The following is a 17,003-nucleotide window of genomic DNA, read 5'->3' on the forward strand; positions in this document are numbered from 1 at the left end:
TGATTGAAAATGACAATTTCATCCGGGAGACTCGGTCTTGAGTTATATTTTCTTTCATAAAGTCTATCGAATTTTTTAAATTGAGATTTCTTACTTGTTAGAAAAAACCTTGTAAAAACTGTTTTGAACCATGCGGTCAAGAATATTCCATAGGTTGCTATCTATGCTGTTAGAGATGTCTTCGAAAAGTTCTAAACATTGAGGTCTATTTTACTAAGTGCAAATCTAACGTGTTGAATTCTTTCACGGAGTAAATACAAAGATGCCTTAAAGCAAATACATTTCGCTCTTTTTGATTGTTAAAATCTTTAATAGTTAAAAACTTGGGAATGATGTTGAACTGTCTATACATCTTTTCAAGAAGGTCAGATGGATTAGCATTCTAGCTTTTTTACATTTGAGTTTTTCAAAGGAACGTACCTTATGCTTTGTGTAGCCATTGAGTCGGTTCATTTTTGTTTTGTTTTGTCAAAGTTGCTCTCAAACCTGTCAAGACAATACGCCACATTTTAAGATCTCCAAAGGACGTTAATGCCTTCTTCAAAAACGGTGGTGCATATACAACATCCCATGTTCCTGTGGATTAAATTACATAGGCCAAACATCAAGAAGCCTGGAAATTCGAAAAAAGAACATATAGGGGACGTGAACAACAACAGAACAGATACTTCAGGATTAGCTCATCACTTCTCAATCTCTAACCACACCATTGATTGGGAAAATCTTCTTCTATATAAGGCATGGAGCTATTATCTCCATGCCTTATATAGAAGATTTTCGATGTAGAAACTTCAAAGAAGCCGCGGTTGTACTCCGCTCTGGAAAAAATGTAAACAGAAATCAAGGAATGATTCTCAAAGACATCTGGAAAATCCTAATAAGTTCACTCAGCTTACTAGAATTTCATTTCGCTAAAAACTATATAATGTGCTCAATAAACAATGACTGATACACCACGTTCCATGCTTATGATATTATGTGTCAGTTTTAATTTATTTGACTGTGTTACTCCATTCTTCTTTTTTTACTAGTAAACGTTAGTGTGTGCCGTTATACTTGTCCTGAAGAAGCCAGACAAAATAGAATGAAACTTGTTGACAATTCATGCATCATCATCAAATTCCTGACAAGTACCCTCAAGGGGTGTACACAGTGGTGTATTGGTAAATTTTTAACAAACGGCTCGCTTTATGTTTAACAACTGATGAAAAATTTGATTCTTCACAAAGTTCTATTGTATCTTCAGATGTCTTTGTTTCTGCTTCTTCAAATTTTGTCCTTTTAATGTTTAAGAAGTTTCATTCTATTTCATTTTTTCAACTAAGGGATATCTGCTTTTTCGACCGCAAAACTCTAACCCTGATTAAAATTATTTTAATTATTAAAAAAAAAAGAAAAAAAACCGAAATAAAAACATATATTAAAGAAAATTTTCCTATATTACCTACAACTTACCTATGATCAAATGAAATCCTGAACAAAAAAAATGTAACACTAATATTACAACTCGTAGTCAATCAAATGACCAGACACTGTAGCTGTCGTGACGAAGTTTTGTATTTATCGATAGTGCAACAATGTTGCATTTCCAAGAACTTAATGTTGCAAGTTCTTGGAAATTCGCTGAAAAATAAGGCATTATTGTTTATTCAAATACCCAGTTCGGGAGTTTTGATAACGTGTTTGTGTTTTAAGGAATACAGACACTGTTTAGTAAATAAAATCGTTTCCAAATTCCCGTTCATAAACTGAGTTTGTGTTTTGTGAATTCTCCTTTATGCATTTATTTTTGATAATAATAATAATAACAATATATGTAAGTGTTTATTATACAATTTCAAAATATTTATGAGAAAAAGAATATACCACCATTCATCATCTATCCTGTCATAAAGAATTTTAATAACTAGCTCGCCAGACTTAAAAACATTAACAACCGGCTCCCTAAATTTGAAAAATTTTAAACAACTGGCTCGCACGAGCCGGTCTCAACACACCACTGGGTGTACAGGATATGATAGTACTACATGAAAAATTTACATCATTACTAACTTCCTATCTACAATTTTCCTCCAAATCAGTCTGTTACTTGTCAAGACTCCAATATCATGATCATCAGATCTTATATTTCTATCGTCTAAGGCACATTGTACCGTATCAATCCACTTTTATCTTGGTCTTCCTCTGGGTCGTTTTCCTGCCAACCTGGCAGAGAACACTTGTTTTGCTAATCTTTCCTCGCCCATTCTGTTTAAGTGACCATACCACTTGAGATTAGCTCTGCTAATACATTCCTGGATACCGAAAATTTCAAGTTCTTTCCTAATATCCTTGTTTTTAATATGATATTGCTATTGATGCCATCTGTTCATCCCTCTAATCTTTCTCAGGCCTCTCATATCTGCAGTCTCTAGTCTTTGGTCAAGTGTTTTACTTCTGACCCCGCTCTCAGATCCATAAGTTAAAACTGGTTTGAACACTGTCATGTATACAGCTAATTTACTGTTCCGACTAATTTCTCTCTTATTCCATATGAATTTATCCAATTGACTTCCTACCATACCAGCTTTGTTAATTCTGTTGTCTATTTCCATATTTATTCTTGTGTAGAGGCTTAAGTGCTGTGAGGACATTATGTTGGAGGTTTAATGGATTTTTTTTACAACACTCAGAATGAATTAAATTAGAATTTAATATTCCTATATTTCGTCCTAGTCACTAGGACATCTACGGGGATTACAAAAACAATTAATGTAACATGCACACAAAAACTCACAATACTAAGCCCAACCACGTGGGTGACACTAAAGTCCTATCTAGGTGGAGTGCCCTCTAAGGGCGGTAGTAGGTGGCCTGGAATGTAAGGTGGGACCTCTGGTGATGAGTGTTTCCCAAATCTTCGGAAGCTTAATGCAACCGTATTTGTTAAGATTTAGTTGGTTTCTGAGAGCTGCTGCTGCTTCTAAGAAAAGTCTCTCTTTCTTGAATTTGCTGTGGTGGAGCATGGTGGTTTTCTTCCATGATACTCTGTGGGTGGTGTCCAAAACATGGTCAGCCAAGCCTGAATGGCCATAGTTGTGTTTAACGATGTACGACTTGTGTTCCTCCAGGCGGATGGATGCTGATCTGCCTGTCTGTCCAAAGTACGCAAGCTTACAGGAACAGGGTACTTTGTAAACTCCAGGCAGAGAGAGAGGGGGGAGCTGATCTTTCGTAGAACGGATAAGGGTAGCAAGTTTGCGGTAGGGCTTGTATGCTGTGTGTAGGTTATACTTTTTAAGTATCTTGGCTATTTTTTCCGAAGTGCCTCGGATGTAGGGTATGGTGATGGCATTTTTAAATTCTTGTTGACGAGAGGGACGGGGAATGGGGGAGGAATTGATTATTTTTTTGATACTGTGTTCACTGTAGCCATTGGAGAGGAAAGTTCTGTGTATGTGGTTAAGCCCAATGATACACTTGCCTTCACTGTATACAGAAAACCCACACACACAGGCAGATACATTCACAAACTCTCCCACCACCACCCCTCACAACAATATGGCATCATTAAAACCCTTACCAAGAAAGCCCACAATCTTTGTTCCAGTGGAACCGCCCTCACTACTGAGTTTAACCACATACACAGAACTTTCCTTTCCAATGGCTACAGTGAACACAGTATCAAAAAAATAATCAATTCCTCCCCCATTCCCGTCCCTCTCGTCAACAAGAATTTAATAATGCCATCACCATAACCGTTTCTCAAGTATACTTGCATAGATCTTGCCAGGAACACTCAATAGGGAAATACCTCTGTAATTCTCACATTCAGTTTTATTTCTCTTTTTATATATGGGTACTATTAGAGCTCTACTCCAATCATCGAGAATTCATCCCTCTGTCCAGGCTTTCTGAACTATGCAGTGCAGCTGTAAGACTTTTATACCACCATACTTCAGCATTTTTGGTCGAATATCATCTATTCCTGCTGCCTTTCCACATTTCAAGCCTTTGATAGCTTTTTCTACTTCAAGTATGGATATGTATTCCTGACTGTATGCCTATTGAGTGTTTTTTACCACTGTGCTATCACTGCTTGTTTCATTTAGCAATTTTTTAAAGTAATTACTCCATACTTCAAGGATATCTTTTTCTCCTGTTTTCATGTCACCTTTATCATCTCTAACTCCTTTTACAGCACTCTTTCTCTTTCCTCCATTTCTAAGCTTCTTCAACAACCTCCAGAATATCTCAAACTCTTTCATTTTTTCTTCAATAATCTTTGTGTATTTTAGTCTACAGTTCACATCTGAGAGCTGCTCAACTTTTATTCACTTAAAACTTTCTTACATGTTATTCTTTTCAATATGAAATTCAATTTTATCATGTTCAAGACTAAATAGTGATCACTTCCAATTTCAAATCCTCTGTACACTCTAGTGTCCTGCACCAGGGAGAAAACATCACTATCAACAATAACATAATCAATGAGACATTTCTTATTCCTTGCCTCTTCTCTCCATGTGAATTTGTGCACATTTTTATGTTGGAACATGGTGTTAGTAATAACCAGTCCATGTCATGAGCAGAAATCCAACAGGTATTTGCCATTATTATTGGCTTTGCTCTTTTCTCCAAATTTTCCCAAAATATTTTTGTATGTCTGACAATCATTTCTTACTCTGCTATTTAGATCCCCAACAAGAACCAACTTTTCCTTTTTCATTGTGTCAGTTGCTTTTTTCTAAAGCATCAAAAAATTCCTCCACTTCTACCTTAGTAGAACCTTCTGTGGGACCATAGGCACAAATAAGTCTCACTATAAAATTCCCCATTCTGATATTTGCCCACATCACTCTACTTGAGACTGCCTGCCATTCAAGAATGATTAGCCTCGTATTTTGTGTTGAATACTATGGCTACTCCTTCTTTCCTTGATTGTCATTTCCTGAATATAACATTTTGTATTTATTGTTCAGAAAGATCTCACCAGTTTTTGTCATTTTTGTTTCAGTCACCCCTATTATGTCGATCTGGTACTTATCTAATTCCTCAGCTAGCTCCATTTCTTTGCCATTCAGGCTTCTTATGTTGATACTACCGATCTTTAACTCTGGTGATGTTGAGTTAGGATGTGGTTTCAGATTTGTTCCAGTAGCTGACCTTTTGCTGTTCACCCTGGTTCCCCAGCAAAAACAGCGTGGGCCTTGTTTAACCGGGCGACGCCCCAGCCGGCATGAAATTTTGTCATATTGTACCATCATTTTCTATATGGGTTTAAGCCAATAAGAATACAATTTGGTCGGCTAAATCACAAATTGCCAGCCCATCCTCATTCGTTCAGTATCCAGGTAGATACCCAACAGGGTGCACCACGAGAAGGTGAGGATTGGACATTAGGTCAGAAACCCTGGTCGGTTCTCCGCATTCCTTTAAAGGCTATGTGGAGGTCTCCTCTCAGTTATATAGCTTTGACCCTTACGCATTCATGCATATCATTTACAAATATCTAGTCAACGAATAAAACCAAAGAAAAAGCTCAAGTTTTTTATTTCTATCCAACTATCATTGTCTGTGTTTTAAACACAGACAATGTACTGCTTGATATAATGTCCTATTTACTCTATATAAATGTAGCACGTTTCTTCAAGAGATGTATAGGATAATATGATAGTACTACATGAAATGTTCACTAACTTTCTATCAACAATTACCTGCTGAATTAGTGTTATTTGTCAGGATCTCAATATTGTCAGATCTTATATTTCAATCTTCTAAGGTACTTCTAACTGCATCAATCCATCTAGATATTGGTCTTCCACTAGGTTCTTTTCCTGGTATCCTAGCATTAAATACCTGTCTTGATAACCATTCCCCTCCCATTCTGCTTAACTGACCATATCATCTTAAATTAGATCTGCTTACACTTTCTTGAATGCTAATGATGTCAAGTTCCTTTCTAATATCTTCATTTTAAATATGATGCAGCCACTGATGTCATCCATTCAATGCTGTAATTTTTTTTTTTTTTTTTTTTTTTTATCAAACCTTGCATTTTGATTTTTAATCTCTAACTTTTTATTTCTATCCAACTATCAGTTCCAAGAGCTAAAATTATTTTGCATAAAGTCTTGTATGGAGCTAACATTTTTATTAATTTTTCTCTTATTCTACATATAAATTTATTCTGATAATACCCCAAGCCAGTTTTACTAACTCTTGTCAATTTCCATATGTAATTTACCACCTTCACTAAAAAATTGCCTAAATAATTAGAGCATTTTATTCTTTCTACAGTTCCCCATTCAGGACAGTGATGTTTTTGATGTTCCTTCCTGTTTTCAGTCTTTTTCTTTTTATTGCAGATTTTCATACCCAGATTTGTTACAGAAGTTATTCAATTTATTTAAGGAATCCTGCAGATTTCTGTGGGATTGATTTAAGTAAGTTGAGATTAACATCCCCAATTTTGATATCAGGTTTAATGCCACTTTCTTTCATAATATAATCCACATAGATGATGAATAACAGAATATATAGCACACCCTTAATCTTATACTTGATTTTAAATCAAACTTTCTTCTATTCTTCCTTCAATTCTAACTGCTGATACAACTTAAATACAGACTATGTACTGCTTGATATAATTTCTTGTTTACGCTATATAACTGTATCATTTTTAGCAGCTTCTCTTGGCACCTTGTTATACTCCTTTTCCAGACTTACAAAAACTTTATGTGACTCTCACCCATGAAGGTAGACTAATGTAGACTAATGATTTTTTTATTTTATTTTATTAATTTTATATTTTTTAAATCACTTTTTGCATAATACAGGAACCTTGCACTGAACTTTTTCAAGTCACTGCAGACATCCAATAAGCAGGGTGATGATTTCACACCAGGTAATGAAATTCATCTTTCACCTAATGACAATCATAAACATCTAGGAAACAAACCTGTAGCCTACTGATTGAAGAGCAGATATGTTGGCCAACTTGGCCAACCAGGTTACCACAAAAAAGCTTCAAACATATACAAACTTAAATACATATTCCTATGATTTCTTAACTATTTGTCTTCAAGTGAAAATGTGATCCCGACAACCCATACTAGGGACTATGGCTTGTTCCCCAAGTTTCTTTTCCACACCTTTTTGTATCCTCTTCTCAAATATGCTTCCATAACTCTTATCCAGAATACTCAGTATGGAAATCCTCTGTAATTTTCATTATTCAATTTTATTTTCCTTTTTTACAGATGAATACTATATGAGAGCTCTACCTCAATCATCTTGAATTCTGCCTTGACAATGACATGACTCAGTTATATTATAGAAGTTGCAGCCTATGTGAAAGAGAGTTATAATGAACTAATTAAGGTATACATACAATACACAAATGAGCTACACTGTGTAGTGAGGCCAATGGTAGTATTTTTGAAATTCAATGTTGAATGCTAATTCTGAATTATGAGGTGCAGCTACTGTAAAAGTTTTATACCTCCATATTTAAGCATTTCTGTCAAATATCATTTACTCCAGCTGACTTTCCACATTTCAGGTTTCTAATGGCATTGTCTACTTCAAGTACTTTTTTAACTATTTTTTAAGTTAAATGATATGCACTTCTAATCACATTCCTCTTGAATGTTTTCTACCACTGCTTGTTTCTTTTCATTTAACAATCTTTTCTAATAATCACTCCAAACATCTAATATATCTCTATCTTCCATTTTTATGTCAACTTTATCATCTGATTCATTTCACATACTTTTCCTTCCATTTCTAAGATTTTTCAATGATCTTCGAAACACTTTACCATCTTCCTGATATTTATATTTTTAACAGTCTCCCCCATGACTTTTGTTTGGCTACTTTTATACACTGCTTCACTTTCTTACATCTTTCTCTGTGTGCTGTATTGCCAGCAAAGGTTGATCGATTGGTAGAGCCTCTGCTACTAATGGCTCATGCAAAAAGTTAAGCAAGTTTGAGCGCAGTTAGTAGTTGGAAGGAGTTCAATCGTTCGATGCTGTTGGCACACTCTCCCTCGATGAGTCTTTAGACTCCCTGGAAGTGTCGCATAATAATGCTCACAGATCACATACTTATTGCTAGGAACTTTCAATACACTTTCTCTTTTCAACAACTGCTTTAAACCTTGGCTGAATCCACCATGGAGTTCTGATTTTTCCATCCTTGCAGATAACTTCATTACATACCTCCCTAGCTGAATAAATCAATGTTTTCTTTAGTGCCTGCCAATGAGTCTCCAGGGTTGGTTTTCATACTCTTTCAGTTGTATAGATCACTCCAAATGTGCTCTACTTTGATTCTTTTTAAAATTTTTGTACACCCCCCCACCCCACCAAAGTAGTATGAAATTAATTTTTATTTTGCTCAAAACTAAATCACAATCACTATTTCAAATTCTCTGTACTTTTGAGTAACGAACAAGTGTCATAATATCTCTATCAACAATAACATAGTCAATGAGACTTTTATTTCTTGTGTCTTCTCAAGGCGAATTTGTGTGCATCTTTATTTCAGAACATTAGTAATGACTAGTCTATATCCTGAAGACTTGGCTAACTTAAAATTAAGCAGATGCATTTTTGATTATCTGCATAATTTCAAGTTGAGCAGTTATGCTACAGATCATATGAATCAGTAAATTAAGTTTGTTTTAGCCAGAAACATAGCTAAGGCAACAAAGCCATGAGACCAGTAGGCAGCAAAAAAAAGTGCCACTTCTATGGGATAAAACACTGAATTTCTAGAAGGAAAAGCCCTTCCACCTCCACTTATCATTACCTGAAAAGCCTCTCATAACAGTGAAAGATGAACTGTTATGAGAGGAAGAGCATGAGAGAAAGAGCTTGGATATTTCAAAAGAAATATAATGAAAATTTCATTTTTGAAATGTCTGACAATTGTTTGGACTTGAATTATGAAGAAGTACATTTTAACTGATATAATGTTATCTACTTTAATGTATGCTTACTGAGTTAAATTCTATTAACTCTTGTGTTTTTTTTTTGTAAGAATGAAAATGTCAGATTTGGATCGAAACCTTAGGATAAATGGTGTTTATGATAATGGTTTTAGATTTAGAATATAATACACAATTATGTTGTTGTTTTTTTTAAATAAAGAAAGGTCAGGTTTTATATATTTTTTAAGTTATCTGAACTGCATTTTCCAGAATGTTAAGTGAATATTTGGTATTTTTTCCTGGACTCAATCCTATTTATAGTTAGAAGTTAAATTTATCGATATGTAAGTAGGCATATTTTAGAAGAAATAAATAACAAAGGGGAAAAAAAAGCTGATAAAGTGCCGATATTTCAATGTTATCAGATGCATGTTTACAATTATTACAATGATTATAATTATGACACCCTCAAGGAGCCCAAGGACTGATCGCAGGAGGACACCCCATAAAATTATTTATTTCATTTACAATTTACAAGTATCAAGGACATCCTTAGTATAAAATACAAAAACTGAGCACAGCACAAGAAAATAACAGAAAGATCAACAATATGAAGATGGCAGTAATGAGTGAATAATGTAATAAATTAGATAGCCCAAACTGTGCTCAAATGCTAACAATATTTAAAAAAATAAATAAAGAAAGAATAAGATCTATTTAAATTAGGGAGATGTAGCAAGGTTTCACATCTCTTTTTATATAACCATTCTGTACAAGAACAGTTTTTATGTAGAACTTTACTAGTCATCTTCTTCTTCCCAAGAATTTTGTATCTAGAGGAGACAGCATGTTCAAGTCCAGAATGTTTTAGTTCGAGATATTTAATATACTACATCTTGATGAACAGCTATACGAGGGTGGTCTGAAAAGTTCTTGGCCTAACAATGAAAAAATGAATTTATAATTTAAAAATTATTTTTATTTCTCCCTTAAGACTAATACATTTATTCCAGTGATGCTCCAGCACCATTATTCGATACCTGTAGTGGTTCTCAGTAAGATTTGCAAAATACCCCTCTATAGCTGCAATAACCTCGTGATTTGAAGAAAAATGCTGACTAGCGAGGAAGAATTTTGGTTTTGGGGAGAGATAGAAATCAGAGGGAGCCAAATCTGGGGAATAAGGTGGATGTTCCAACAATTCATAGTGCAGATCCCTTAATTTTCTCATTGCCAAAACACCTTTGTGGGCAGGTGCTTTGTCCTGATGAAAGATGATTTTTTTCTTCTGCAAACCGAGTCATTTCTCAAGAATTTTTTTCGTCTAGTCTGGTTAAAAGGTTGGACCTGGTTGGACATTTTATGTGTACAGGAGACAAGGTGAAACGGGGGGAAAAGGCAAAGGAACTGGGAGATGGATATAAATTGTTCTACTCTGGAGCAAATAAAGAGGGAAGAAATGGTGTAGGAATTGTGGTGTGTGGCAGAATGAAGGGTGAAGTACTGGAAGTGGGTAGAAGGAACGACAGGATCATGCAAATGAAATTGGGTCTTGGAGAAGAGTGGGTGGTCGTATTATGTGTATATGCCCCGCAAGTTGGTTGTACAGCAGAGGAGAAAGATGAGTTTTGGAACGTGTTACATGAAGAAATGAGGGAACTGGAAGAAAACGAGATGGCGATTGTCAGAGGAGACTTAAACGGACACATAGAAAGACAGAATAGAGACTGTGAAAGGGTGCATGGCCACAGAGTGGGAATGATGAACCAGGAAGGAGAGAAGGTTGTGGACTTTACAGTAGCGTTTAATCAGGCAATTATGAACTCGTTTTTCTAAAAGAGGGAAGAACATTTGATAACATTTAGGAGTGGTAACAACAGTTCACAAATTGACTACATTTTGACTAGAAGAAAACAAATTAAGGTTGTGACAAATTGTAAAGTAATTCCAACAGATCAAGTAGCACAGCAACACCGACTGCTGTGCGCAGACTTTAAAATAAGGTCGAAGATAAGAACCTCAGGAAGCCATGGGATGAAGACAATTCAGTGGTTTCACTTAAAAGAAGAGAGTGTGAGGAATTGTTTTAGGGAGAGGGTGTTAGAGAGGATTTCGGATGGACTGGAAAGTGTACAAGATTGGTGGAAACATAATTGAAAAGTAATCCTGAGCTGTGCAAACGAGATGCTTGGTGAGACATCTGGAAAGATTAGAGAGCAGAAGGAGGGTTGGTGGTGGAATAATAATGTAAAAGTGGCAGTGACAGCTAAGAGGAAGGCAAAGCAGAAGTGGGATGAGTCAAGAGTGGAAGAGGATAGAGAGGTGTACAGAGAGAGAGAAAGCAAGAAGCCAAGAGAGTTGTTGCACAGGGAAAGGCCATTGCATATTAAGATATGTATGATCAATTGGAAACAAAGGAAGGACAGAGAAAAATTTACCAACTAGCGAAATGTAGAAATAAAGCAGCAAAAGATATCTTACATGTGAGGCAGATCAAAGACGCTGAAGGAAGAGTATTATGGAGGGATGTGGACATAAGAGTGGAAGTGACGGAGGTCATGAAGAGGATGAGGAATGGAAAATCGGTGGGCCTCGACAGGATTCCAGGGGAGGCATGGAAGGCACTGGGGGAAGAGGGAATTAACCTGCTGTGGGACCTGTTCATGAAAGTTTGCCAACAGGAAAATATACCCGAGGAATGGAGGGAGAGTACCCTTGTCCCTATCTACAAGTGGCACAGCAAAGGGGATGCACAAGACTGTAAAAATTACATAAAGTTGATGTCCCACACAAGGAAAATCCTAGAAAGGGTTCTTTGATGGAAGATTGAGGAAGGAGGTGGAGATTGCAAAGACTTCATGCCTGGTAAATCAACAACAGATGCTATCTTTGGGTTACGGCAGATGGAAAAGTTTCGAGAGAAACAACAGGAGCTACATCTGGCATTTATTCATCTTGAGAAAGCATATGATAGAGTGCCAAGGCAAGAAGTCTGGAGGTGTGTGAGGGAGAAGAAGGTTCCGGAGAAATATGTCAGGTTGGTGCGGGAGATGTACAGAAATGTGAAGACAAGAGTTCGGACCTGTCTGGGACAGACAAAGTTTTCAAGTAACAGTTGGCTTGCATCAAGGGTCAGCATTAAGTCCGTTTCTGTTTAATATTGTGATGGAGGTGGTGACAGAGGAGGTGAGAGAAGATGCACCTTGGACAATGTTGTATGCAGATGACATCTTGCTGTGTGCAGATTCAAGAGAAGAAGCGAGAACTAAACTGGAAAGATGGAGAAAAGTACTGGAAGAGAGAGGTATGAGACTGAGCAGAAGTAAGACAGAATATATGTGTTGCATAGTGGGCGGCGGCCAGGAGACAGATCTGGATTTGGAAGGAAATGTCATCAGGAAGGTGAGGGACTTTAGATACTTTAGGTTCAACAGTAGAAGAAGATGGAGGAGCTGAGAAGGACGTGGGATGCAGCATACAAGCAGGTTGGAGGAACTAGAGGGAGATGGCCGGAGTGTTATGCGATAAGAGAGTGCCGATCAATCTGAAAGGCAAAATCTATAGGATAGCAGTGAGGCCAGCTATGACGTATACTATGGAAACTGTGGCCCTGAGGAAAAATAACACCAGCAGGATGGAAGTAGCAGAGATGAGAATGTTTAGGTGGATGTGTGTTGTGACCAGAAAGGATCGTCTGAGAAATGACTACGTGAGGGGAACAGTGAAAGTTATGAACTTAGGAGCGAAGATACAGGAGGCAAGGTTGAGATGGTTTGGTCATGTGATGAGGAGGGATGACGAATATGTGAGGAGGGTCATGCAGATGGATGTGCGAGGAAGGAGGAAGCATGGGTGGCCAAAGAAGAGATGGAAGGAGCTGGTAGAAGAGGACTTGAGGATGAAGAACTTGGATGTGGAGATAGGATAATGTGCAGGAGACTCATCAACAACGACCCCACTTAAGTGAGAGAAGCTACAGAAGAAGAAGAAGTCTGGTTAAAAGATCGGAATAATATTCCCCAGTTATTGTTTTGCATTTTTCAAGATAATTAATAAAAAAATTCCTTTAGCATCCCAAAACACCGATGCCATGACCTTTCCTGCTGATGGAACAGAATTTGTCTTCTTTGGCACTGAACAACCGACTTCTCTCCACTGTTTTGACTACTGTTTGGATTCTGGTGTGTAATGGTGAATCCAAGTCTCATCCATAGTAATAAAGTGACGCAAAAAATCAGTTTTATTCTTGTTAAAATGCTCAACGCACTGTTCAGAGATTTTCATGCGAGTGCATTTTTGATCTGGCATGATCAAGCATGGCACCCATCTTGTAAAAAGCTTTTTCATTTGCAATTCTTCATGCAAAATATATCCTACAAGTTCATTTGAAATGCCTATAGTCTCAGCAATTTCATGCACTTTGATACGCTGGTCATCCAATACCATATCGTGCACTTGATCAATGATTTCTGGTGTTACACTTTTCAGATGTCCTTCACGTGGATCATCTTCAAGGCTGATACAGCCACATTTAAACTAGGCAGTCCAATTCTTAATTGTTGAAAAAAGGAGAAGAGTGCCCAATAATATTATGAACTTCGAATGAATTTCTTTTGCCGTTAAACTTTCTTTTACAAAGAATTTTATAACCACATGATACTCAATTTTATCCATTTCAAGGGATACAGACAACACTTTTGCTTCATGCAACAGCATAAAACAAACTACATGATAGAATGACTTGCAATTTCACATGGATGCTTATGACAGATGTAAACTTAAAAGAAAAAAAAAATCTTGCCGATAGTGTTGCCATCTATGGTCGAGGCCGAGAACTTCTCAGACCACCCTCGTAGATGGTCTTTGGCAGAAGGGTATGATAGACTACAAGTACAATAAATTTGGTAAACACCAGAGTAGGCCAACGAGGGAAGTCTGTCTTTCACAGAGAGCCTAAAAACGAGGTAACTTTACTCAACAGACGAAGGTCATTTGGATGCCAATAAACCAAAGTAATTTGGAAATGTACCTGGATATACCTTTAACATCTTTCTGAAAGAATGACAATGGAGAAAGTCCATACTTATTAACAACTTTTGATTTTATTAACAAATTTTGATGAATGATTTACTGATGTCATTAGACAGGAAAGTTAGATATACTGTATTTTATGTGTCAATAATGTCTAAATGGGACACAGTGAACTTGAGGGATAAGGATTTTGATGGACAGATTTTTGACAATGACTGTAATGTGATAGAGCAGGAATATATTGTTATAAAGCAGTTTGGACTGTACTACTGCCGTATTTCTCGTGGAAAGGCTTAGACATTGGTTATGCATTTTTTACTAAGTAATTTAAGGAAATTAAAATGTCACTAGGTTATACATTAAAATAAATTTTAACATACTTCAATATTTCGGCAACGTCACGTTGCCATTTTCAAGAAACTTAAGAACAAGACACGTGCATGCAGGCACAAGAAACAGTAAATGAGGAAGAAGCAGGAAGCTATTATTTCTCCTAAAGTTCTGATGGTGCCCCCCCTAGCAGGCAATGTTGGTATTCTTGGGCGATTGGGCTGAAGGTCTTCTGATGTAGGTTTCCCAAATTTGAGGCAGTCTCATGCAGCCAAATTTGTTGAGGTTCGGATTGTTTCTTAGGACTGAAGCTGATTCCATGAAAAGCCTTTCATACTTGTATTTACTACGGTGTATTATCATGGCTTTCTTCCACCGTATTCTATGGCAGGTATCCAGTGCATGGTCAGCAAGACCAGAGTGGCTGTACTGGTGAAACCAGATGTAGTCCTTGTGTTCTGAAATACTGATATTGGCTGTTCTGCCTGTTTGGCCAAAGTAGGAAAGCTTACAGCTGCAAGGGACCTGGTATACACCAGGTAGGTCTGGGGGGGGGAGAGGTTGGTCTTTAGTAAAGCGAATAAGGGATGCCAATTTTTTCCCCCCCCCCCCCACCCCCCCCCCCCCCCACCCCCCCCCCCCCCCACCCCCCCCCCCCCCCACCCCCCCCCCCCCCCACCCCCCCCCCCCCCCACCCCCCCCCCCCCCCACCCCCCCCCCCCCCCACCCCCCCCCCCCCCCACCCCCCCCCCCCCCCACCCCCCCCCCCCCCCACCCCCCCCCCCCCCCACCCCCCCCCCCCCCCACCCCCCCCCCCCCCCACCCCCCCCCCCCCCCACCCCCCCCCCCCCCCACCCCCCCCCCCCCCCACCCCCCCCCCCCCCCACCCCCCCCCCCCCCCACCCCCCCCCCCCCCCACCCCCCCCCCCCCCCACCCCCCCCCCCCCCCACCCCCCCCCCCCCCCACCCCCCCCCCCCCCCACCCCCCCCCCCCCCCACCCCCCCCCCCCCCCACCCCCCCCCCCCCCCACCCCCCCCCCCCCCCACCCCCCCCCCCCCCCACCCCCCCCCCCCCCCACCCCCCCCCCCCCCCACCCCCAAAACGATCCAAACCTCAACAAATTTGGTTGCATGAGACTGCCTCAAATTTGGGAAACCTACATCAGAAGACCCTCAGCCCAATCGCCCAAGAATACCAACATTGCCCGCTAGAGGGCACAATCAGGACTTTAGGAGAAATAATAGCTTCCTACTTCTTCCTCACTTACTGTTTTGTTGTGCCTGCGTGCACGTGTCTTGTACTTAAGTTCTTGAAAATGGCAACGTGACGTTGCCGAAATATTGAAATATATTAAAATTTATTTTAATGTATATCCTAGTACGTTGTAATTTCTTTAAATTATATAGTGAAAATGAAGGACATCTAAAAAGTGTAACAACACCAGAAATCATTGAGCAAGTGCACGATATGGTATTGGATGACCGGCGAGTCAAAGTGCATGAAATTGCTGAGACTATAGGCATTTCAAAAGAACGTGTAGGATATATTTTGCATGAAGAATTGCAAATGAAAAAGCTTTTCACAAGATGGGTGCCACACTTGCTCACAGCAGATCAAAAATGCACTCGCATGAAAATCTCTGAACAGTGCGTGGAGCGTTTTAACAAGAATAAAACTGATTTTGACCCACCAGGCTAGTAAAAGCATGGTTTGGTTCAATTTTTGAATTTTATACTAATGATGCTGTTGATACTTGGGCAAAAGTCTGTCATTTATTTTTTTCAGATTGTTATGTGCAGTCTGAAAGAAAGATAGAGATGCATGCTGCCTAGATCTGCCTCATCTGATTATTGTTTGTTGGTTGGTTTGTTTTTAATGTAGCAACAACCATGAAAAGTTTTTGTAAACCTAAAAACCTATTGTACATTCATAGTGTGAGTGGGCCAAGGATTTGTTTTTGCTATTTTTTTAATTTTTTTATTATTTTTATTTTTTATATAATCTAGACACCCTGATCTAGAGACCAAACATGGAACTTTCTCAAGCCATTTCAGGTTTCCAATAAGAGGGGCTGTGGTCTCACACTGGATAATGAAGTTCATTTCCTACCTAAAGACAATTCCAAACATCCATGCCTACAGCAGGATTTTAACCTGCAGCCTGTGGGTTGGAGAGAGGACATGCTAACTACTTGGCCAACCAGGCTGGCAAATTGATCTCATTAACAGCTCACTTCTTTTGTAGAACACTAAATATTGATGCTGATGTCAACAGTTTTGCACAACTTAAGTTCCTAGCCTGGCATCATAGAATGATCAAATTGCTTTTGGAGAGATGGAAAACCATAATGGTATATTTTGTTGAATAAAGTTTTTTTTTAGTAATTTTAATGAAGCTTATAAATAAAAAAAGTCAAAATTCTAAAACTTTAGGATCGCTCTTGTAAATTTATCTTGCATTGACTAAGTTATTTTGGAAAACAAATATCACATATGGCTCTTAGTTTTCAGAGTCAGTACACTATGAAAAAGCTTTCCATGGTGAAATAAACAAAAAGTTGAAAATGCTACAGCATACCTTAAGGTCATTTCTAACACCATGCCCAACCAGGATTCTTCCCTTTAAAATGCTGTGTACTTCCTTTTGAACTACAGAAAATTGTTCACCTTAAAAATACAAAATAAATAATTAAATAAAATAAAAGAAATAAAAAAAACCACACAC

At 38.3% G+C, this 17,003-nt stretch overlaps 1 protein-coding gene across 1 annotated transcript in view; it reads right to left on the reverse strand.

Moving 5' to 3' along the window:
- The window catches only part of LOC150100650 (RNA exonuclease 4), an 88,250-nt gene that overhangs the window by 14,550 nt on the left and 56,697 nt on the right, over nt 1-17,003 (reverse strand). The window contains exon 4 of the mRNA XM_090401672.1: nt 16,857-16,945. Coding sequence (XP_090257798.1) covers nt 16,857-16,945 — 89 coding nt within the window. The remainder of the gene's footprint in view (nt 1-16,856; nt 16,946-17,003) is intronic.

The sequence above is a fragment of the Typopeltis vanoorti genome, chromosome 12 (assembly GCF_054136105.1).
Source record: "Typopeltis vanoorti isolate ZY-2024b chromosome 12, IOZ_Tvanoo_1.0, whole genome shotgun sequence".
Classification (NCBI taxonomy): Eukaryota; Metazoa; Arthropoda; class Arachnida; order Uropygi; family Thelyphonidae; genus Typopeltis; species Typopeltis vanoorti.